At 52.1% G+C, this 25,138-nt stretch overlaps 1 protein-coding gene across 2 annotated transcripts; it reads right to left on the bottom strand.

Annotated features, from left to right (window-relative positions):
- On the bottom strand, positions 1 to 25,138 carry TRPV3 (transient receptor potential cation channel subfamily V member 3). 2 transcript variants are annotated; one of them, XM_061175086.1, is made up of 17 exons: positions 25,020 to 25,138; positions 20,506 to 20,610; positions 20,244 to 20,330; positions 19,163 to 19,317; positions 18,202 to 18,378; positions 15,806 to 15,946; positions 13,369 to 13,649; positions 11,081 to 11,257; positions 9,980 to 10,138; positions 9,154 to 9,255; positions 8,038 to 8,111; positions 5,908 to 6,073; positions 4,444 to 4,510; positions 2,446 to 2,720; positions 1,550 to 1,662; positions 265 to 344; positions 1 to 14 (listed from the first exon to the last, which is right to left on the bottom strand). In XM_061175086.1, exons 1-17 carry the CDS (start codon positions 25,136 to 25,138, stop codon positions 1 to 3), a joined length of 2,292 nt encoding a protein of 763 aa, XP_061031069.1. The 2 variants fall into 2 exon arrangements, with proteins under 2 accessions (XP_061031069.1, XP_061031070.1); XM_061175087.1 differs by having other exon boundaries at positions 1 to 11.

Below are 25,138 nucleotides of genomic sequence, written 5' to 3'. Positions count from 1 at the left end.
TTAGTTGAAATCTGCTTTAAGAAAACAAAAAACAAAAAACACTATTTTACAGAAACAGCATTCTGCAAGTTGTACCTCCAGGTCTCAGTCCACCACCTGCCTTAGAAGTTATTCCAGCTCAGGTTAGAAAACGGTAGAGCTGGAAGGAATTAATTCAACCCTCCCATTTTACAGATGGGGAAAATCACGGCCCTCCGACTTGGTGTGCCTGGGGTCACGTAGTCAGAAAGGAGTGGGTGTCACGCTTCCTGACAGCAGCGGTACCTGTCCGTCTCCCGGGCCCCGGATCTTCGTTGAGGAAGGAGACGTGAGTTTTCCATTCAGTCCACTTCACCTCGTTGATCCTGCAGGTGTGATAATCATTCTCACTACTCCCCAAGTGCACCTCATCAAATGCAAACAAGCAGCACAGCGTTTGGGGTGTCCTCCACAAGGATCAGGAGCACTCCTGCCCCATGTGGTCACATCAGTGTTGTTAAGGCTTGAAACCTGCCCAAATCCCCATTTTCCCAGGCCTCCAGGATCAGTCTCCTCCCAGGGTGTGGGACCCAGAAGCTCAGAGAGGTGTAAAGGGGACATCTTCAGCCAGCAGGGGCTGTGCCTGACTCGGGGGAGGCAGCCCACGGAGAAGGAGGGAAGGAAGGAGAGTGGGGCAGGCTCGGGCTGAGAAGATGTGAGGGCGTGAAGTCCAGCTAGGGTTAAGGTTGCACTAAGAGAAGATGGTTAGGGGACTTGCCCGGCAGTCCAATGGTTAAGACTCCTCCTCCCAATGCAGGGGTTTGATCCCTGGTTGGAGAACTAAGGTCCCACATGCTGCGGGGTGTGGCCAAAAATTTTTTTATAAAAAGAGAAGAAGGTCAGGGTTCAGAACCCAAAAGAGTGGGCAGTGTCTAAGGTGCTGGATTGTAACTGGAGACGATAGTTTGGCTGAAGTTCACATTCACAGAACATCTCTAGAGTGAGGGTGTCAAAATTAGACATATTTATTAGAGTAACTATTATAGTTGAAATGATGGTTCCTGGGGCAGAGCGGGGCGTGGAGGGGTTTCAGTCAGAGAAGTAGGTCAAGGTACAATTATACTCCAAGAAGGTAGTCTGCAGGGTCAGGCAGTCAGACAGGGGGTAGGAAGAGGTAGGCCCATCAGAAAAGATGGTCAGGGCACGTTCAAGTACTTTTTTAAAAATCAAAAAGCTTGACATCTGTCAAAAGTAGCTGTCTCACTTTCCATTTGCCTGTGACAGAATGTGCCTCTCAGAAGGACAAAGAGTGCCAGGCTGGCAAATCTCTTCTAAGGCAGACACTGGGCAGGGGGAGGCCATGGAGGCACCTCCAAAAGGGCAGAGTCTCCTCCTTCTCCCTTCTGAGGCTGAGAAAGTCTATCCCAGGGCCAGGGACCCCGAAAGAGCAAATTCCATCTTCTGAGGAGGCAGAACAGACCGTGCCGTGGTCCGGCAAGCGAATGGCAGCACCATTTCGCTAACATTCACCAACTCATCTCTCTTCACCCACCCAAAAAGCATCACCAAAGGGCCCTTCTCCCTTTGTTACCGCAAACACAGTCGGAAATCTTGCTCTGCCACTTTACACAGCTCTCCCATCTGGAATCTGCTCCTCAGCCATCCTGGTAACATTTTCTCGAACTCCAAGGTCGTCCTGGCTCTCTGGGGACATAAACGAGCCTAAGTGCATCTCTCAGGAGCCAGCCCAGGAGCACGACTCCGTGTGAGCATGGATGCGCCCACACGCGTGCACACGCACACATATACACACGTGCACACACCACCAAACAGCCCACTCCACCTGCATGGAATGCTTAATGCATAGATCCTGAGGATCTGGCTAACCTACAGAATTCAAAAATGAACACCCAGTAAGTTTGGGAAAGGCGTTCAGATTGTTTGAAACATCACATAAACAATGTTTCTGGAAGTCCAGAGCTGCCTAACTGAAAATGTTAGGATCCTGGGATCCCACCAGGAAGGGAGTGTCCAGGAGGACATCATGCGGTCCTAGCCCCATGTCAGGCTCAGAGTTCCCTCGGCAATTTTCCCGGCAATAATTTGTCCAATCTCTCCTGAATATTAGCAACAATCCAATTAAGAAGGCCCTAATCATTAGTAACTTCCTTGTGTCAAATCAAAGCTTTTCTCCCTGTTGTTGCCCCATATACCTCATTTCTGCCTCTCGGACCAGAGAAGGAAGCTGCTCCCCCTTTCACAAGTAGCTCTGCAGATATCACACCCATAAGCCTGAGTTCCTCTCACACGTGCTGTTGTCCAGCCACACTCCCTAGACCTCGTACCCCAGAAACCTAGCTTCCTCAAACCTGGCCAAGCACAGGGAGCTTATGCAGATTTCCAGGCCCCACCCCAGATCCACTGGTGCCATGTGCTGAACTGAGTCCCCATGAGGGCTCCCATAGGAAAAGACTCTGCCAAGGTCACCTGTAGGCGCCAGATGCGCTCACTCTCCTTGGAGATGTTCTCCACAGTCTCCCCCATCAGGGCAATGAGCATATTGAGGAGGAGGACGAAGGTGAGGGTGACATAGGTGATGAGCAGGAACAAGAAGAGGATGGGGTACTTGGAGTTCTTCTGGATGTTCAGGTCACCCAGGCCTATGGTGAGCTTGAAGAGTTCCAGCACCGTGTCGCTGAAGTTGCCAAAGGAGCTGCTGTCCGCAATGTCCTTGGAATACTTCTCGATCAGCGAGGCCAGGGCTGGGAAGACATAACAGGGTGTTCTCTGCAGCCTCTCTGTCTGGTTAACTACCCAGTAAACTCGTGCATGCCTGCATGTACACCTATGCCCACACACACAGACTGCAGGCCTGCTGCCTCCTTCTCTCTGGCTATTTAAATTACATCTCCAGCCTCAGCTCCCCCGGAAGTTTCATCAGGCTGGTGCTCTGCCTTGACAGAAAGGGCAAAAAGCCCTTTCTGCCTAACAAAGCCCAAACTCTTCTCTCTACCCCACCATTCAGCCCTTGATCTATCACGGGCTTGCACAGTTGATAATTACAATCTATAATCTGTGTGTCTCTGGCTCCTCAACCAGGCTTTGAGCTCCCAACTTCCTGTAGCTTGGGTTGTCTCCCCCAAGACTGGGAAGTCCTGAGTCTCTTCCTAATGCTCTGTGGCAAGACCTCTGGTCAAGGCCTGGGACTCTTCTTCTCTTCTTCCCAACGCACTACAGCAGTGGCTCATTACTGAATGAATGGACGGATGGATGAATGAATGAATGATCAAATTAATCAGGGAGGAAATGGATAGATGAATAAACAAACAAGTGAAGGACCAAATAAATAAGCAAACTGTGACCCAGAAAAGGTACCAGACAGATGGGAACAGTTGCCTAACTTCAAATGCCAATGATAACTAGGGGAAAAAAAAACTGGTTTGGGAAAATAAAATATCTCTTTATGCAGAGGTTAGAAATAAAATCAGGTTATGCTGTTCCCTCTGTTGTAAATGGAGAGGTTTTTTTTTTTTAATCGGAGTACAGTTGCTTTACAATGGTGTGTTAGTTTATACTGTACAGCAAAGTGAATCAGCTATATGTATACACACATCCCCTCTTTTCTGGATTTCCTTGTCATTTAAGTCACCACAGAGCACTGAGTAGAGTTCCCTCTGCTATACAGTAGGTTCTCATTAGTTATCTATTTTATACATAGTATCAATAATGTATATATGTCAATCCCAATCTCCCAGTTCATCCCACCCTGCCTTTCCCCCTTGGTATCCATACATTTGTTCTCTACATCTGTCTCTATTTCTGCTTTGTAAATAAGATCATCTATACCGATTTCTTCAGATTCCACGTATATGCGTTAATAAACGATATTTGTTTTTCTCTTTCTGACTTACTCCACTCTGTATGACAGTCTCTAGGTGTAAATGGAGAGGTTTTCAAGAGGGGTTTCCCATCCCTGGTCCCAGCAGACCAGAGGCTCTCACAGATATATCTGCAGCAAACTATGACAGTAATGTGACGTGGAGGGCCAAAGGAGGTTATCTCAATGCATTACTCTACTCCTATTTTTCAAAGACCATCAATCAAATTTCTGCAGACTTTAGCTTCTCCATTTGTAAAATGGGGCCAAAAACCTGCCAAGCCTATCTGAGGCTGTGAGAGCCACATATGATGATGGATGTAAAGGTGGGAGGCATACCACCACAGGGTGGTTGGATAAAAGCAACCAGTTCAAATCCTGGAGTCTCTAAGCCTCAGTGCCCTCATGGTCAGGGATGATGATGACTCCCCCTTGGTCAAGATGTCACGAGAAGTAAAGAGATAATGGTTGGGAAATGCTAACCACGGAAAGTGTTCCACTGGTGGCCGATATAATTGTTGCTGAGGCTCCTGTGTGCTTTGTCATGCTGACATCTGTATAAAGTGTTTTACAAATGAGGGAGTTACTATTATTTATAAATCAATTACCTACTCCAAATCCAAATAAGAACACGATATATACAAACAAGAACTTCAGAACATCATGCAAAATGACCTACAAAGAAAGAAACGCAATTCAAGGGTAAGGTTTGAGCACATATTCATTATACATTGATTTCCTGACTGCTTTCCACCCTCTCCCGGGTTCGCACTCTAACCATGCCCTCACTCGGGCCACTCTTCTGTGACCCTCACCAGGTCCTCCTGACGCTGTCTCCACAGCTCAGCGCTGGGCCCACCTCCTCCAGAAAGACTTCTCTTCTGTTCCTGCTCTCCGCCCTCCTCCCTCCTAGAACACAGTCTGTTTCTGTCCCTGCTGATTCAGGCTGCACATGAGCACCTTTCCTCATAGAAACTCACATCTGGAATCCTCACACTTCCTGGGGGCCGCAGTGTGCTGGGCCGAGCTCGCACCAGCTCACAAGAGCTGATTGTCTCACTTTCATGAATTTTCTGAGCTCGTTGTTAAACACAGCCATGACTAAGAATTGAATTGTGTAAACTTATAAGTAAATAAATTGCATTAGAAACAAAGATAATAAATGTTCAAAACTCATCACTTCCGAGTGACTTTACTACATTTTATAATTATCTAGGCTTTTAAGGCTATGTATTTCTAGCGTAACCATATGGTGGAAACACTATATAATGGTGCATTACTGTGCATCCCTTCCCAATTCTGTATTCAGTGACATCGCATTGGTAGCTGGAAGTCAGCCGTGGTGGGAATATTTACACCATGGAAATTGGTAAAAGCTACAAATCAGAGATTGTTGATCATCTAGATCTAGACTTAAGACAACGATGGACAAAATGTTAAGGCAGATTAAACTTTAAACATGTGTCCTATCTGTAGCTGTTATAGTGGGAATAGCACAAAAACGTTGATGAAATATTCTTCTAGTATTTGAAAACTATTATCCAATTCAGCAGATAAATGGCTCAGCATCACTGACAAACAAATGCAGTTTCAACACAAGTCTTCATTGTTTCCCTTTCATCTTACTCCTTAAAGCAGAGGAAAATATCAGCATTTATGCTGGCACAACACTCACTTGTCAATTGCAACCATAGGTTGGCAAACAGATATGAGTTCAACCAAAATCAACAAATTGTTCGGTGAGACTCAACTAGCCATGTGGAATTTACAACAAAAGGCATTGTATATTTTATTGTTGTTTGTAACGTGTGTGCTGCACATCCTTTATACGGTAAACATATATAATTAACATATCTACGTGTATATATATAACATATTATATATACATATTTTCCCTCCTAGAGAGCCTGACCAAAGGCAAAGGGAGACCACGGTATTTGGGAGAAAGAGCAGTGGCCTGTCTCTTGGGCAAGTCTCTTTTCCTCTCCAGACCTCAATTTCCCCATCTGAAAAATGGGTCTTCTCGGAAGGCCCTCCCTGCCCATCTCTGACGCTTGGCAGCCCCAACACACCTTCTGGATCATGACGCTGTACATGCCCATGGACTGGAACCCCCGCGTGTAGTAGAGCATGTTCGCCCAGCCCAGGGCCACGGCCAGCACGAGGCAGGCGAGGTACTCTTTGTAGGCAAGCAAGTACAAGAAGACAGACAGTATCACAAGCACAGCTTGGACAAAACTGTTCAGGAGACACAGGAGACAAGGGCCTTACTTACTTCTTGGCATCAGGGCAAAGATGTCCAAATCCTCCAACCTCCCTTAAATCCTGAATGGTTACCCTGGTGGCTGGTGCTGAAGAGACAGATAAGGCTGCCCCAGATCTGCTGGACCACGTCTAAAATCCAGCCTTGCAGACTGCATTGCTAGATGCAAGTCAGCGCTGGTTGCAGTTGACAAGGACTTTTTAAAGATACAGATCCCCAGGGCCCAGGAGATTCTGGCTCAGAAGGCCCAGGGTGCTGCCCAGGAGGCTGTATGTTTTTTAAATCACCCATGTGATTTCTGACCCCCACATAGGTTGGGGTACACTGGGGTAGACTGAGGATGTGGTGAATGATTGCATTTTTAACCAAAATGACAAAAGCTGACATCTATACTCAAAAGTCAACCATAACAAAAGTCCCCCATAACCTATTTTGAAAAATCCTTTAAAAAACTACAACACATGCTATATAATAGGTTTGCTAAAAGGAGATTGTGCAACAATGCGAATGTACTTAACAGTACTGAACTGTACACTTAAAATGGTTAACATGGTTTAACTTTTGTGTTACGTGTATTATACCACAATTTGAAATGTTTAAAGTACAATATGTACCAAACATACAAGATCAAAATCTACTCCTAAACAGTGTGTAACACCATCAGTTATGCAGACATCTGGATAGAAACCCTCTCTTGCTTATAACATCAGGTAGTCTCCACGATTACAAAATATCTAACTAGTTAAAGTTAGGACACAGGCAACTTTGATTTTCTTGTGCAGTGAAAAGCAAACGTTTGGGTGAGCAGGGCATTTGGGACTGAAGTGAGGAAGCATGTTTCCACGTTCCTCTACACTAAGAAAACAACGAAGAAGCAGAAGAGCAGGACATGGCACTGGTGCCTTCTGTCTGTGCCAAAGCTAGTGGCTGTACAAATGGATTTTTCTCTGGAATCGTCACAGTTTCTCCAAGCTGACAGACTCATATGTGACTTGCACCCTGGGCAGTGCTGCACCTGGCCTATTCATTCACTGCAGTATCAGGGGGCCCCTGATACTGCCCAAAGAGATGAAGAACTTAGCTCATGCTTCTGGAAGGCAGGTACATACTTAATAAAGCTGTTAATAGGTATTTGGAAACATCAGGCCAGGATTCAAGGTTTTATAGACCCAGCCTCCCAAATGCTCAGAAGAGGGCCTTTGGTGGGGTCTACAGAGCCATGGAGCCTAACATTCTTCATCCCAAGCTGCAGATCCTTTTCCATTATTTATTTCGAGACAGGGGTTACGTAATCCTCTGCACATGACAGGGGTTACATAATCCTCCTTTTATTTAGAGACAGGGGTTACATAATCCTCTTCACATGACCTCATTCAGAGAGGCTGCTGAGCTGAGCTTTCTGGCTAGAGCCTACAGTAGTCAACCCTGCACAAGCTTGGGATGAGGCTGACTGGGAAACTGGGCTGGCTTGAGCTTCATGACTGAAGCTCCGCCTGACTCTACGTGACTCACTTCCCTGCTCTGAGTCTCGGTTTTCATGCCTAAAGATGAGACTCGATGATTTCTCAAGTACCTTCCAGCCCTGACCTGCCAGGGTCCAAAACGACAGCCAGGAGGAACTGGCCTGGAATGTCCCTTCATAAAAAATAAACACGCCTTCTCTGTGCTGGCTGCCGCCCAGGGCTCTGTGGCAGGGTGAAGTCAGCTATCCCTGCAACCGGATAGTGGGCACTGTCCTAGTGTTTTCTGGTCCTCTCCATGGGCATCTATGTGCCTCTCTTACCAGAAAGGAGAGAGGAGGTCCCTGGCCATGTGACTTGGCAAAATGACAGGGACAGGGTGACCCGGTAGGGTGGCTGTTGCAGAGGGACACAGCAGCCATCATACAGGACTTTAGCCTTGCCTGTGAGGTGGTGACCAAGGGGACAGACCTACTTACAAGACAAAGTGAAACCAGGCATCCGAGAGGATGGACTGCAGATCTGAGGGTCTCAGCAGGAAGATCGCGATGCCCTGAGGCCAGAAAGGAAAGAAAAGCTGCCCCCTCTTCATGCCCCTCACTGGAGGATCTGGGGAAGGGGGGCGTTTCCCCAGGACTGAGACTCAGGAACAGGGAAGTATGTGGAGGCCCAGCCAGAGCCCAGGTGAGGGATATGGAAGGGGACTTGTGCCTGGGAGACAGAGGCAACCCCAGGGTAAGAGTGGATGCTCCCCCTGATCTTCTCATGCCTCTTATTCTCACCCCCGTAATCACCCCAGAACCCACAAAGCAGCACAACCATACAGTTACCTGCCATTCCCCAAATATGGCCTAGCTTTCCAGCCTCTGAGCCTTTGTTCATGCTGTTCCCCACACCTGTCCTGTAATACCTTCTCCCCAGTGTCCTCATGCCAACCCTCCCCTACCAGAGTAAGTGCCATCTCTGCCTTCAAGCCTTCCTGGCCCCCCTCCCCCCCAGCCAATAAAAGTCATCTCTCTTCTTCTGAGCACGGGTCTGAGCCCAACATCAGGTCTTTTCACAGTCTATGTTAAAGTCTAGCTATTTGTGTCCATCTGAAATCCCTACCAGACTATGAACTCAAAGAGGGCAGATTCCCTCCATCCTTATCATCTCCTCCAGAGCCCCACGTTGAAGGGGTTCAGAATATACCTGCTGATTCGTCGGTTGGATGGATGAACGGGTAGATCGACTGACAAACAGATGGAAAGACGGTTGGATGAAGGATGGAAGGACAGTGGGTAAGGATGAGTGGGTGTTTAAATGGATGAATGAGTGGCTGGGTTGATGAGAGAGGGCAGGTGATTGGATGGGTGGATGGAGGGGCAGGGAAGATGGGACACTGAGTGGCTGGGAGTGTAGATAAATGGCAGATAGATGGACAGATGGATGGAGGAATGGATAGATAAAGTAGGTAGGATAAGCTGGCTTGTTTATGTAAATCTAAAGGTTAAAAAGGAAATGCCTCCCCAAAGTCTCCCGACAGTAGTAGCAGAGCTTGCTGTCACCCTGCCTGCCTCACAGGCCAGTCCAGGAGGGCTTGGTGACCTACTCACCTCTTTCACAGAAATGCACATGGCCCAGATGAGCACAAACATCCTTCCTAAGAGCTGCAGCCACCCCATCTTGTATGTGAGGGCCAAGGGGTGTGGCAGGGCCTGGGAGGAAGGGAGAGGAATGGATGGGTGCAGGACGGGGAGTGAGGAAGGCAGGGGTAGCGCCACCTCCGGGGGGACCATGCACATACACGTGCCCAACCCTCGAGCTGGGCCAGAGGTCAGCACAAAGCCGGATCTCTGTACAGGACCAAAAAGGAACTGCAGCTCCCAGCTCCTGCCTCCCCCGCCCAGAGTGGAAACCCAGAATTCTGCAGTGAGAAGCACGATCCAATCCATGCTAACAACCCCCTCACACCTCTTGGCATTTATCTGTTCCATCTGTATCCAGACACTCACAGGGCCTCATAACACAGTTAAAGCCAAGACTCCGTGCCTCGTGTAATGGATGGGGAACCGAGACCCAGAGTGCTGGGAATGCTTCTCCAAGTGACTTCCACCTCCCCGCATTTCCTCCCATGGCCCTCATGCAAAAACACCCAACCAGCTCCAGATTTAGACATGGAGCCTGGGCAGGGCCTGGGGCTCCTAATTCTGCAGCCCTCCCCCAGCAGGGGTCAGCCTGGGGCTGAGCACCTGGGGTTGGGCTCAACCAGGCGCTGGCGACGTATTCAGTGTCCAAGACACTGTTGAAGCATGAAAACTGGGGGACCCCACGCACATCTCTTGTCCTCTCTGGGCCTCAGTTTCCCCATATGCACATAGGGCGGCTCCAGGGTCCTGCAATGCTGACCAACCCATCCCCCACTTCAAGGGGCCCACTTACCTCCTTCTCCCGGGAGTGGTAGTAAGAGACGAAGGTCAGGGTGATGTTGTAGAAGAAGTAGGAGCAGAAGGACAGGAAGAACATGTACTTGGCAAACTTCTTCCACTTCATACGCAGCAGCGTGTGCAGGGGCTCCAGGGTCAGCATCTCGTGCCGGTTCTGGGGGTAGAACGGCACCAGTCACCATGGAGATGAGAGAGAGGAAGGGACCATTTTCGGAGGGCCCTCATTTCAAAGGAAGCTCTGAGTCAGCACTGCCCCTGGCAGAAGGGGGCAATGAACTGGTTTGGCTGGAAATGTCGGGAGGGTAATTTCTAGCTCCTGAGGCTCCATTCCAGCGCACCCAGACAGCAACCGAACGCCACGGAGCTTGGTGTTTTTGCCAAGAGGATCTGAGGCACGGTGGGGAGGGAGGGAGGGCTAGAAGGGAGGCCAGGGCCACGACTGGGGTCTGGCCCCTCCTGGGCCCTCCTTCACTGTGTGACCCCAGGAAAACCCCTGACCCTCTCTGGGCCTCAGCCTCCTCATCAGTAAAACTGATCTCAATCCCTGCCCTACCAGTCAGGCTGCTGTGAGGGCCAGGGAGATCCCGGGCAAGGCAGGCTCTGGGAAGCACAACTCTTGGTAAAATGTGAAAGATGTGTTGCCTCACTTTCCTCCAAGAGCCAAAAACTTCCCGCTGCTGATCTTCTCTTTTCTCCTTCAGCCTCACTGACTTCCCAGCTATGCCTCCTCCAGAAAGGCCTCCCTGATTGTTCAAACTGTGTACTCCCTGACACTTATTTGGGACCAGGTTTGGGGGAAGAGGGGATTCTAAGCCTGGCCATATGGAACCAATAGAAGGAGTTGGGGGGAAACAAGATGAAGAAGATCTACACCCCCCCGCAACCCTGCCCAGGATTATGGGGCCAGGAGACCCCCACCACAAGGTCAGCTGGGAACAGGTGGCCCCAGCACCCACCCCAGGCCCCGCCCACTAAGGCTAAGGAATGGGGGCTGCAGACATGTCTGGCTAGTAGCAAGGGGTCTTCCCAGGGCCTCCCTGGCCTGGGGCCCAGCCTGCTACCCCCTGACCTTCCCCAGCCGGCCCGGGAGACCCACATCGATGTTGGTGTTGTAGACGATGATTTTCAGCACTGAGTTGTCGCTCATGGTGTCCACGTTGGTGAGGTCGTAGAGCGAGGACGACACTGGCCCGTAGGCCCAGTCGGTGAACTTCCTGGACAGGGTCCGGAGCCTCTTCTCCTTGATCTCACGGCTGAGGATGTACTTCAGGATCTGGGGACAGGAAGAGTAACAACCATCAGCCTCTGGACAGGGCTTGGGGCGAAGACCGCTGGGCCTGCCCAAGGCAGACAGGGCCTGGGAAGAGGCTCCCACCAGGGGTGGATTGAGTCGGGCCGAGTGCCTGTCACTGTGACCCCTGGCCCCCGCTTTATCTGTGGGATGGGCGCAAAGCTCGCTGACCTGCCCGTCACACCAGGCATTGTGAATACCCGAGACAAGAGGCGTGAAGGCCTTTTGCACGCGTCGGAGGGCTGCACGATCAGCTCACAGATCCTTGCACCAGCTGGGGAGTCTGTTCCGGGAAGAATCCAGGAACTGACAATTTCGAGAAATAATTTCTGTTTGGCCTGGATTTGAGAAGCAGCTGCAAGTTTCTCCAGCTTCGCCATCCCACCCTCAGTCAAGACCCTGCCAGTTGGTTGGCTCACTGCTCTGGCCAGTCAGGGGGTGATGCATGACACCAGCCTTTCAGAGAGGCCCGTGGGACCCACTCTCTAGGTCAGCGAGCTTGCGCTCTGCTACATGTTGGGGTCGCTGGGGAACATTTAGAACGCCCGCACCACTGACTAACTCAATCCAAATCTCCGGAGGTGGGACTCAGGAATCTGCGTCTTGTAAAGCTTCCTGGGTGGTTCCAAAGTTCAGGCAAGATGCAGAGCTCACTAGTTCCCGAAAGCGAGCCCTGGGTACAATACGATGGGGGCAGAACTTCCTGGGGCACCAACCCAAGGCCCAGGAGGAGGGTCCTAATGGGGAGGACAGTGTCAGAGCCCTGATCTCATGTGACCCAGTGGGGTTCCCATCTCATCTCGCACAGGAGCCTAGTCTCTACAGCCCAGGCAGGGAGCTCCTAGGGATAAGGCACGTCTCCCCTTTCTGCGCCCCAGGCTACACGAGCCCGAGGACACGGTCTGTGTCTCAAGTATGACTGCACCCTCTGCTCCCAGCATAGTGGCCAACTTGGGCAGCATCCGGAAAAGTTTCCAAAGAACACTGAATGAAGGAGAGAAGGGGCCAGGAAGGGTGCAGGCGACTTCCCAAGACTGGCAAGAGGTGGTGGGTGTGGGTAGAGGGACACATTATCCTCTAGGGAACCAGAGGTCAGGGGGCCATGCTCCATGCAGGAAGCTTCATCCCTGGGCCCTCCCCAGGGACAAACACATGGCACAGCGGTCCTTGGAGAAAGTGCCGACTTGCGACCACAGTCTGACTCTCCTCAAAGCCCCCAGGAAGCTGTGTCCTTGGGGTGGGCAGGAGATGGGGGAGGCAGGCACACAATTCCTCCTCTGTCAAAGCTGTTCTGCATCCCTTCCTCCTCCCACAAGAGAATGAAAAGGTCCCTTGTGGGCACCAGCCCTGAGCACTGGGACGGGACCCAAGGCCCTCGGGGCACCACCTCCCTCATCAGTTGCCCTGAGGTTGGCACAGCTGTGATGGCTCCACAGTCCCCACCCTACCCAGTGCCCTCCTGCAGCCTCCCAGGAGCCATGGTCCCCTACCAGGGCTCAAGACGTGGACGCTCAGGGGCAGCTTTGCCATGATGAGTCCTGACCTTGAAACCAGACCAAGCCGTGGCTCCAACCACAGATAGAGATGGGAGCCCACCCCAGCTGAGTCTTCACCAAGCTCCCAGTTAACTTGAGTTCCTCGGCCACAACACAAGGGCACAAAGAGCCACGAACAGCCACATACTCTGCTGGGGACTTGGCTCAACGTTTCAACCTGACAGACAGGCTGGGGTCTCTCCAGCGTCAGGGACCGGCAGCCAACTGGCTCTGGATCCAGAGCAGACATTCGGGGACTCCCGTCCTCATAAGAGGCTGAAGGTCCCCAGGGTCAGACACTCAGCCTCCTCCGCTTGGGTGCCTCACCACGCAGGAATCCTCCGCCACAAAGCATGAGTCACCGCAGCCTTAAGACTCCTCCACTCTGGCCCCGGCAAGGGGGTCCCAGGGCAGGAGACAGAAACAGAATGTTAGGGCCTGAAGTCCAGAGGGTGCACCCACGTGCTGCCTGTCCGTGGCTCCGTGCAGTCGGCCACTCAGAAGGGCCCCTGGGGAGCGTGCCTCGCGCCCTCCCGCCTGCCCCCAGGCCTCACCCACCTCGGCCTTGCCCATCTTGGCGGCCAGCTGCAGCGGCGTGAGGCCATCTTTGTTGCGCGTGGTCTCCAGCTCCCAGTTGCCGCTCCTCAGCAGGATCATGTCATACATGTGCTTGACGAAGTCATTCTGCGTCTTGAAGTCCTCGGCCACCGTCACCAGAGCGTGGAGGATGTTGTTTCCCCGTGAGTCCTGCGAGGTGATGTCTGTCTGCTCGTTGTCCATCAGCAGCTGCACAATCTCGGGCTGGTTGGTGCAGGCTGCCAGGGCCAGGGGTGTCTCGCCTGGGGGATGGGGGGGCACAGGGGCTCGGTTCTCTCCTGGACCAGAGCGGTGATTCCCCAAGTTCTAGGAATGGGGCTTATCCTGCCCATCTCAGCAGGAGTGGGAGACTGAAGCTGGATCATTGCAACAAACTCCTAACCGGTCTCCCTGCTACTACCCTGTTGGCCCTCCAACACTATCCTCAACACAGAAGCCAGACTGATCCTATTAATACATAAGGCTCACCTCACCCAGAACAAAAGCTCAAATTCCAATGACAGCCTACAAGGCCCTACATCTTCTGACATCATCTCCTCCTCTCCCCCTCACTCACTCCCCTCCAGCCACCATGGCCTTCTTCCTTCTCCTCGAGCACACACAGGCACTTTTCTACCTCAGGGGCTTGTACAGGCTGTTCCCTCTTGCGTAGATACCTGCATCACTCCCTACCTCACCACCTGTGAGTCTTTGCTCTAATGTCACCTTTTCAATGAATCATTCACCCTAACTGCCCTTTTAAAATTGAAACCCAGCTCCTTCCTGTCCCAGAATTCCTGATCTCCTTCCCCTGCTTTACTACTTTTTTTTTTTTTTGAGCTGTCGTTTTTGTTTTTTTTTAACTTATTTATTTTTTTATTTTATTTATTTTATTTTTGGCTGCTTTGGGTCTTCGTTGCTGTGCACGGGCTTTCTCTAGTTGCCGTGGACCAGGGCTACTCTTCATTGCGGTGCATGAGCTTCTCATTGCGGTGGCTTCTCTTGTTGCGGAGCACGGGCTCTAGGCGCGCGGGCTTCAGTAGTTGTGGCACACGGGCTCAGCAGTTGTGGCTCGCAGGCTCTAGAGCGCAGGCTCAGTAGTCGTGGCGTACAGGCTTAGTTGCTCCGCAGCATGTGGGATCTTCCCGGACCAGGGATCGAACCCTTGTCCCTGCATTGGCAGGCAGATTCTTAACCACTGCACCACCAGGGAAGTCCCCCCTGCTTTACTTTTTATTTTTTTCAATAGCACTTGTTATTTTCTAACATATTACGTAACATTCTTATTTATTATATCCATTATTGATGGTCTCTCTCCCATCTAGAACGCAAGTTCCATGAGGGTAGAGATCTTGGTTTTGTTCACAGATATATTTCAAATACCTAGAACAATGCCTGGTATATATAGTAAACAATCAATGTTAGTTGAGAAAAGAGAAGGCAAGTGACTCACACTTGGTCACACAGCAAACCGGGGACAGAACCAGGGCTGGACATCAGGTCTCCTGCTGCTTCCCCCCCCAATCTCCATCCTGTCACCTCTCTTCATCCCACCCAACAGATGTTTCCCAGCCAGGTCTGACTGGACAAGACCCTGTCCTCAAGGCCACCCAGACCCATCTAGTCCTGCTGACTAAAAAACCATCCAGAAAAGAAAACAGGCCAGTGGCCATCAGTCAGGGCCTGGGCAAGGAGGAGGAGTTAACTACAAAGTTGTACCAGGCGAGTTTTTGGTGTGATGGAGCTGTTTGTTCCCTGTCCTGACCACAGTGATGGCTATACAACTGTACGCGTTTGTGGAAATGAACAGAAGTGTACATTAAGATGGGTGAACTTCACTGTATCTAACTTACACATAAAAAAAATTTTTTTTCCACCCGGGATGGCCTAACGCCAGTTGCATTTGGTCTCCCTAAAGTGTCAGTCAGGGAATTTTTGTCCTCTTACTTTTGACCCCTGTTTGCAGTCCTAAGAGGCACTGGACACAGGGGACAGAGGCCAGAGCTGGCAGGCAGGATGCCTACATCCGCTCCTTACTACACTGGGGCAAGTCATTTCCCTTCTCAGAAACTGTAAACTAGGGCTCTCTCCTTGCCCTCCCTCCCAGGTCTATGTTCCCTACAGGGGGCTGCTCAGGTGGATGTCTGTGTGTCCTCTAACACCACCAGGTGACACTCCCCGAATGCAGGCTCCCCATCCTCCCAAGTGCTGGTCTCCAGCCTGGCGGTCCTGTTCAGGTGGATCTGCCCCTGCCGCCTCCCTGGTCCCGGCTCTGTCCTCCAGGGCCTCGGACACAACTGAGCCAGCAGAGATTGGCAGTGGGGTCTCCCCTGCCTGCTAGCGCTTCTACGGGTAGAAGCCCCGCCTCGCCCTCCGCCCCTCTCGCCCCCGGACCCCAACCCGGGGCGGCGGCACCCACCGAAGTAGAAGCCTTCGTGCTGGTACTTGGGGTTGAAGAAGACGCCCTTGGCGTGGGCGTTGACGTCGGCGCCGGCCGCGATGAGCAACGCGGTGATGTCTCCCTGCCGCCGCTCGATGGCGATGTTCAGCGCCGTCTGCCCTGCGGACGGGACAGGGGTGGGCGGTTGCGCTCAGCGGCTGGGACGGGGGTGACACACCCTCTCTGGCCTGTTCCCCTCTCTGTCCTCTGTACCCTCCACCGAACCGTGGAGAAATACTAGCTGCCTGTCTGGTCTGTGTCGCCCAGCTTCATTCTTTGCTTCATTCATTTTTGCGTGGAAGCAAGGATTATTCGTGGAGCATCTGCTCTATGCCCCAAAGCCAGGCACTGGGGACACAGCAGGACATGGGATGCAGTTTTGATTCTTGTCCTCAGGAAGCTCACAGTCTCCCTGCGAATTGAGCGTTATGATACGGGGAGGTGCAGGGTCTGTGGTACCCAGAGGAGCTCTTAACACAGCCTGAGGGGTTGGGGGGCTTCCCAGAGTGGCCTCTAAACTGGGACCAGGTAAGTTTAGCCAGGCTGGATGGGGCTGACTCAAGGCCTCATAAGCCAGGTTAAGAGGTTAGAACTTTATCCTAAAGGGTATGGGAAGGCACAGAAGGCATTGAAGCAGGGAAGTGACATGATCAGAGTTTTGGGTTTTGTACATGTGTATTTTCAAAGCACTCTGGCTGCAAAACTGGAGGATGTGTTAGAAGGAGCCCAGACTTGTGACGAGCTGTCCATCCAATGGACCCAAAGATCCTTGGGAGAAAGAGTTCTCACGATGGTCTTTTGGGGATGGGGGAGAAGGGCTGCCTCAGGTAAGGTCCAGGCATCTGGCCTGGGTGCTGGGTGGATGATGCCCTGGTGACTGAGAAACAGAACAGGGGAGAAGCCGCAGGGAGGGGGGTGGGGGAGGGACATAGACACGGTTGGTGGAGCCTACAGAACCTCCAGACAGAAGGGACCAGAAGGCTGGGGGTGCGGGGGCCGGGTGTCTCAGAACATTACACCAGAAACAGCATTTTCCAAAGAGCTGCCAACATGCCATACATAAAAACAAAGTCCTGGTGGATCAAAGAACTAAGCATTTTTTAAAATTGGAAAATTGTTAATAACTAACCTTTTTGGAGGGAAAACCCTCTTAAGCCTTCTTAAGCAAAATCCAAAATTCTGAAGCCATAAAGAAAAAACTGACGTATTTGCTTCCATAAAAATTAAAAATTTCTGTATTTCAAAAGACATCTTAAAGAAAGTTAAAAGACAAGTGATAGGCTGGGGGAAATATTTGAGATGTATAAAAGAGGTAATGTGCTTTTAAAAGTCCATAATGGATTAAGAGCTCCTACAAATCAATAAAAAGACAAACAACCTAAAAGAAAACTGAGAAACTATTATTAACAAGCACCTCACAGAGAAGAAAATCCACACAGACAATACAGGAAATGAAAGATGTTTGGAATCACTGGTAATCGGGAAGATGAAAATTTGAACCTAATGAGTTAATACTTTTCACCCACCAGACTGGCAAAAACAAATAATAATAATGGCAATAAATAAATACAAATAAAATTACTGTCTCCCACGAGAAAAGTTAAGGGCCCAAGCCAGACTCCCACCTGCAAAAAGCTGAGATGTTTAGTACCCTCGGCATATCCATAAGATGGCATCCAGTTATTCTTGGGCCAATCATTTTTGACACAAGCACGTCATAAGACCCTAGTGGGATGTTTATTGACTCCAAAAACTCAAAGACACACCTTACTGGTTATTCACAGCAGACTTCCTGAGTAGGGAAACACTATCCCGAGTTTGGTCTCCCTGCCCCCTCTCCCGTCCACCTAAGAGAGAAGCCACAAAGCTGAGTCCCAAATGGGGCTGTTAATAATGATGAGGATAATGACGATACTAATAGTTACTAATGTGTTGGCCCTGCCCAGCCCTCCAGCCTTCTTGCCATCACTCAGCCGTGTCAAGCTCAGTCCCATCTCAGGCTTTTGCCCTTGCTTTGTTCTGAATCCTTCTCATTGTGCTGGCTTCGGGTCAAAGGTCACCTCTCTGACCATCCACACTAAAGTTGCCCATCCCCAATTACTTCTGATGACATTATCTTTTGTTTTTTTGTAATTTTCTTTTCATCAATTTTTAAATTTCCTTATTTAGAAGAGCAGCCTTCATCTGTCTTGTTCACTCCTGTGTTCTGGGGCCAAAAACACTGCCTGGCACGCGGCCAGTGGTCAAGATTGTTTGCAGAATGAAGGAAGGTGCCAGACACCACACTAAGCACTTTGGGCTTCCACGACAGCAGTGCCCGTGCCCCACCACCGCCAGAAATCGCTGTCTGCACAGCCCCTCCCGCAGGCGGGTACCTTCGTAGGCCTCCTCCGTGTACTTGGCGTTGATGAACCTGCCTAGGATGTCGTTTTCCTCCGCGAAGGCGAGCAGGATCTGCACGATCTCCTTGGTGCTGGGGTTGATGTTTAACAAGGCCTTCATCAGGCAGGTCTTCCCCGTGTCCAAGGCCGTCAGCTTGTGCATGAGGAAGTCTGCAGGCAGGGTCGCAGGATGGAGCCGCTGCACAGGGGGGCCCCGGCTGCCCTTGGCCCTCCCGGCCCGGAGGAAGGGAGGCCGGGGTGTGGCAGCTGCAGCCTCGGACCTCAAGAACCTGCTGCAGGCTCTCCACAGAGCTCCCTGCCCCGAGCTCCCAGCTCCCCTCTGCCCTGGCCAGCTCTTCCTCCTCCCGCCTCCTTGCCGGCTCCTCCTTCTCCTCGGTGAGCTGCCCAGAGGCTTATCAGAGACCTTTTGCTCTTTACCTTCTGCACCGGCTCCCTGGTAGGGGGACAGTCCCACCCACTGCCTGGCTTCCCACTGTCCAGCTCAGAAATCTCCAGCCCACCGCCCCACACCCCGGTTTCCTACAAATAGACTTCACCCCCTTCCACTTAACTTGCTACTCTCCTGGTCCCCAAGACAGCTCGGGCCCCACCAGCCACCAAGTCTCCCAAGTCCAAATGGCACCACCCGGGACTCACTCCTCACGTCCTTGCATCCCACCAGTGCCGCTCCCGGAAGAGCTGTTCCCCCTTCCCCAGCCCCGCCGCTGGGGTCCCAACTCTGCCTGAGCAGAGGCCTTCTCCAGTTTGACCCCCATCCTCCACCGTCACCTGTCTAAGCCCTTCCATGGCTCCCCATTGCCCTCAGAATCAGGTTCGAAGTTGCCAGCCCAGCAGTTAAGGCTGGAGGGCGGGGAGGGAGGGCAGTGGGTAGGTGGACAGCAGGAGCCGAGCAGGACCCCCAGCCCTGCACCCTCTGCCAGGGCCAGCCACTGACCGGGCACATCCAGGCGGCGGCGCTGCACAGAAAGCTCCTGCAGCTCCATCAGCAGCTCCAGCAGCCGTTCCACGCAGCCCTCCGACACAGCCACAAAGATGTGTTTCCTCAGCCACCTCTTTTTGCGCCTCTGCTCTTGCTTGGCCAGGTTTGCACTGAGGCCAGAAAACGTTTCCAACTCGCCACACATGCACCACTGTCTCCCGTTACCTCTCCAAAGCCGCTGTGCCTACAGGGTCTCGGCGCCAGCCCCCACTGTCTGCACGTGCCTGTCACAGTGCCTGAAATCCCCTCCTTTAGTGCTGGGGGGTGGGCGGAGGTGCTGGGATTCGTGTTGCCCTGAGCTGCCCCGCTTCTAATCCAAATGCAAGCACATTTTATCAAACTGTATCTTTGGATCCACATAGCAATGATCAGGAAAGATACATGCCTGACTGTTCATCATGATTACCTCGAAAGAATGAGATCAGAGGAAGGGAAATTTCACTTTCATATTTTGTGCTGTTTGAATATTTTTCATATCTCTCTCCCCACCCCTACACTCCAAATAGGCAGCCACGGTAATGCGTGATGTGTATCCTTTTGTTTGTATGTGTTCTTGCAAAATGCACGTTGATGTTTGATGGCTACATGCATGTATTTTTTTTTTTAAGTCTTTATTGAATTTGTTACAACATTCTTTCGTTTTTTGTTTTGGTTTTTTGGCTGCGAGGCGTGTGGGATCTTAGCTCCCTACCAGGGATGGAACCGGCACCCCTGCATTGGGAGGCAAAGTCTTAACCACTGGACCGCCAGGGAAGTCCCCTACATGCATGTATTTTTAATTTATGTATATGGCATTGCGTTAAGTTCTCATTCTGCTGCATACTGTTGTCCGGATGTTTTATAATGAATGGGTATTACTTTTATAAGATGTAATACTCCCTTCCCCCCAAATATGACCTACATGCCATAGCTATGGGCCCAGACATTTGCGCCCCAGGATTGGCGGCCTCTTTCTCTTTCCTGCAGGGTCCTGGTGCCTGTCCCTCGGGCACCTGCCTGGTGGGCACGGTGGGAGGAGGGGAAGGGCCAGGCTCACCTGGGACTGTTGGGATTAAATGGGGTCTCTGTCACGTCATCCTGAGGAGATTGTGGGGAGTCCATGTCATCACAGCTGCCCGGGAGGCTGGTGGGGGAATGGGGAGGACAGAGAGAGGGACAAGTTTTTAATGGACAATGGTAGTTTGCCACAAGCAGGCCTGGCTGTGTGGCCCAGGGCGAGTCACTGCCCACCCGCGGGAGCTGAGGGCTCGGCCAGGGCAGGGGTGAGGGCTGGCAGGCTGGCGGGTCGCAGTACTCACCACTGCCGGATGTTGGAGTCCATGGGCTTGGAGAAGATGAGGGGAGAGGTCTTGGTGACAGTGGGGTTGGGCTCGAACCCTTCTATCTCCAGGAAGAAGTGTGCACTGGGGGGACACCCAAGCAAGGCCATTAGAGCTGGGACAGGGCCTGTCCACCTGCGTGTCCTGCAACCCCACTGTTGAGGGTGCCCTCCTCACGGAGTGCTCACTCTAGGTCAGGCCCAGGCAAGCCTGGAAGGCTCAGAGCTAGTCCAGAAATGGGGCATAAATGGCGTGAGGGCAAGGCTCACTGATACATTGGCCCCCAACCTGCCTGTCTCCTGCCTATCAAGAGGACCCTTCTGACCTGACCTAAAATCAAATCATTCTTCCAAAAGAGAAGACAAAGGGAGGAGCAAGCCCCTAGCTGGTAGCCCGAGGCCTGGGTTCTAGTCTGGCTCTGCCTCTGCCTCTCCTCTTGTGTGACCCCAGGCGGTCACTGGCCTTCTCTGGGCCAAGTATCCTCACCCGGATGGAAAATGATTGGGCTAGATGATCCTTAAGACCTGGACTCTGGAGCCCGTGCTGCTCCAGGACTGTCTACTTATGGACTGTCCAGCTGAAATGGGCATCAGAGGTCATCTTGTGAGATCACCTTTCCCTGCACCCCTGCAGTACCCCAGAACTGCCACCCCAAAGTTGTCCCCACACCACTATGGCAGCTCTGACCCAGCGACTACAAACACATCTGCTAGCAGAACATCCTGGTTGAGATTTGCTGACTATCTCCAGGCAGAGCCCAACTCCCACACCTGCAGGTGTTTCCCCAGGACAATTGGTCCAGCTCCTGCCCTGCCCTCCATCCCACCCTACCTATCTGGGTTCAGTAGTGCATTTACTCAACAAATATTTACTGAGCATGTACAATATGCCAAGCGCTATTCTAGAAGCTGCGGATACAGTGGTAAACAGGTAGACAAAAATTCCTCCCCTCACAAAGCTCTTGTTCCAGTGGGTTGGTAAAAACTGGCCCCAAGGATCAGACCAGATTATAGCACAGTGAGGCCATTGCTTTTCTTGCTCTAGACCAGGGGTCCCAAACCCCTGGGATCTAATGCCTGATGATCTGAGGTGGAGCTAATGTAATAATAATAGAAATAAAGTGCACAATAAATGTAATGCGCTTGAATCATCCCGAAACCATCCTCCCCCCGGTCCTTGGAAAAATTTTCTTCCACAAAAACGGTCCCTGGTGCCAAAAATGTTGGGGATCGCTGCTCTAGGCAATAACCCACTGTCCTTTGGCTGTAAGTTCTTCAACAGCAGAAACTACAATTGCATCGTCCTAATTCTCTAGAACCCAACATTTGTCATGACACTCAGAAGACCTAACAATGGATGAGTGTAAGGATGGATAGGTGAAAGATAAATGAGTGGAAAAAAGAATGGCTGGTTGGACAGATGAGTGGATGGATGAATAGATAGGTAGATGATGGATGGTTGGAAGGATGGATGGATGGATGGATGACTGTCTGAGGAATGAATAGTTGGGTGGGTAGATAGGTGGATAGATGGAGAGACCAATAAGCAGACAGACCAACACACCCTTAAACTGTAAAAGTTGGGAGGTTGCATCCCTCAACAGGAAGATGAGGGCTGTGACTGAGGCAGGAGGACTTCGGTGGCTGGGAAGGTGGATGGTGAGAGCTGAGCTGGAAAGGACCCAGCTGTATGTAAGGACCTAACTCCTGGGACAGGGAGCTGCTAGACCACGAGGGCCTGTCCCATGCCTGCCCTACTTGCCACTGCATGTGCCATATCTCATCCACCAGCATGAGCAGACAGCAAGGTCTTGGCCAGGTGACATCCTGGCTCCTGACTTGCAGCAGGTGCTGTTTGTTTACTCCTACTTTGACCCAGCCAGAAAGGCACCACCACCTAGGTGTTGTTAACTCAGATGCGCAGACAGACAGCTCTGTACGATTCCTCCGGCATTTCTGTTCCTTTGAAGGCAGAGAACTATCCCCAGGCAGACTCAGGCCTGGGGAGGAGCTTATCTCTCCTACTTCGTCCAAAGAAAAGCCCAAGTGCTCTGAGCTTCAAGGTCAGTGCCTCTACAGCCTTCATGGCCTGTGTCTGTGTCCCTGGGCAAGGTGACGCCCAGGGGGAGGTAACCATAGCAGCCACTCACAGGAAGGGGCATGATGCTTCAGAAAAAGCTCCAGGTCCAAAAATTTCTCCCCAATCTAGATTTCTTGGTGCCTTCAATTCCCCCATTAGTACATATTTCCTTAGTGGTCAGAACTGCCTTCTGACATATAATATTTTCTTTTCTTTTTCTTTCTAAACCTAAGTCCTATACTCCGTTCTGAGGGAGATGCCAAAACCTTTGGGGTCTGGGGAGAAGTAGGCACATGAGGTCCCTCAAAGAGCCTTGGGAAGGAGAAGGGACCACAGATTCATGAGACAAAGGTCACACCTCACACCAGGCCCTTAGTTGGGCGAGGGCCATTGGGAGAGCTGACCCTGGAACTAAGTTCATGAACCAGGATGGGCTCAGAATGGCAGCCCGACTGCAGGAAGAGTCTGGGATTTTCCTGAAACTCTGTCCTCAGTCCTTCTCTGAGGTCCAAACCTCCCCTGGGGAAGTGAGAGGGGAGGGAAGGGGGAAAGGAGGCAGGAGGGCAGTGTTGGTGGCTTAGATCCAAGATATCTCTGCTCCTACCCAGACAAGCCCTCCCAGACCCAGGCTTCCCACATGGGCCCCCGACACCTGTCTGATCTCCACATCCACCCAGTTTTCTCTCCTGCGCTCCAGGATGGAGCTTCCACCTGAATGAGCCTCTGGCACCTCTCAGCCAACATTTCACACTTGAACTTGGCTCCTTCCTCCTGACCTTGCTCCTGCTCCTCCGAAGTGCTCATGTCAGAGATGCCCCATCACCCCTCCAGGTCCCCCCACCGGAGGAGGGGGATGTCTCTCGGTCCTCCTTCTCCCTCCCCTCCCATAGTTGATCCGGCAGACTCCACGATCCTAATACTTCTCTGATCTGTGCCTGCTTCTCCATCCCTCACCACCAGGCTCACCACCTATCACCTGGGCAACAGTCGCAACAGACGCCCCTCCAATCCATCACCCACACAGATCACCCAGAGTGTCCTTTCTGAAATGCAAATCTTGCCATGCCCTCCCTCTCACACAAAATCCCTCCGTGGCTCCCCACTACCCCCAATTGTCCAATGTCCTTAACTGACTGCCAAGACCCAGCCCCAGTGGGACTTATCCCCCCAAAGACACCCTCACCCAGCCGGCACTTTAGTCGCATGGGATTCCTCACTGGCTCCTGCCCCAAGCCTCTGCCCTCTCCCTTCCTGTCCACCTGTCACCATCCACCGTAAACCAGCTCCTCAGCGACATGCCCACAGGATCAGAACCACCTGCCCCTCCTCAGGCCCCGCCCCGCCTACTTCACCCTCTCTCCAGGCCACTCCCCACATTCTCCCTGGGGCCCCTCTCACCATCCAGACTGTGAGCAGAGGCAGGTGTTCTTTCTCTCGTGTCCCAGTCTCCCCAGCCTGGGCCCAGCCCCCCGCCTCGTGCACAAAAGGCCTCAGCAATTATTACTCAAATCAAGAGAAGGGAAAGCACCAGGCTCAACTCGGCCCAAGAAGGGGCCTGGGACAGGGGCTGAAGAGGCAGGGCAAATGGACCAACGTAGACCCGGGGGCCCATCCGGGTCCAAGGGAAGCGCCGCGGGGTTGAAGGAGGGGCATTCAGGCTTGAGGGGCACCGAATCGGCCGAGGGGGGTACTGCAATGGAGGCAGCTAAGGGGCCAGCTGTGACCCCGGAGAAGTACTTTCTCTGCTTCCGCCACCTCCGTGTCCTCAACTGGGAAGTGGTCATAACCATCCCAGCCCTGTGCAGTTCCCAGGGGCCCTGGGGAGTGACAATGACGACAACAATGAAGACAAAGTTCAAGGTAACAAAACACTATCAGCGCCAACATGCGCTGTGCTGAGCACGTTGTTGGCACAATTGCAATTAACCGTTACTCTATGGGGTGGTGCCGTGGCTGGTGTCCCCCTTACACAGGTGGGGCTGGAGAGCCTGAATTACCGGGCTAAGCACCCAGTGGATGTGAGAGCCCCCAGTGGACTTGAAAAATGTATGCTGTAGGGGGTCCCTGCTACCTGGAATTTCCACCCACCTTTCTGCTCCTTATCTCAAGGATGGCTCCAGCAACTCCCCACCTCCCCCAGGAGCCTTTCTGAACGTTCCTGCCTTGGTGCCCCTGGGCCCTCCAGGGAGGCCTCCCTTGATTATTCCAGTCATACTAACCTCCCGAGCTCAGCCCCAGAGTATGCAGTGGTGTCCCCCCTACACTCCCCATTATACCTGGCTGGGCACCAGGCCACCCCAGATGAGACTGAGATTCTCAGGTCCGCCCCAGGCAAGGGGTCCCTGAAGGTGGGTGCCAGGCTCCTCCTGTGCCCCTCACAGCGCAGCACCCAGGCCTGAACCTGCCGGTCCTACCTCTTCTTGGTGGGGGTGATCTCTGCCGGCCTCTTCTCCTGCAGGATGGTAACGTTCCCACTGGGGTTAGTGGCGAGTCTGCCCATGAGAGGCACCATCTCCTTCGGGTGGGCATCCAT

The sequence above is a fragment of the Eubalaena glacialis genome, chromosome 19 (genome assembly GCF_028564815.1).
Source record: "Eubalaena glacialis isolate mEubGla1 chromosome 19, mEubGla1.1.hap2.+ XY, whole genome shotgun sequence".
Lineage (NCBI taxonomy): Eukaryota > Metazoa > Chordata > Mammalia > Artiodactyla > Balaenidae > Eubalaena > Eubalaena glacialis.
This window is presented reverse-complemented; position numbering and strand designations above follow the sequence as displayed.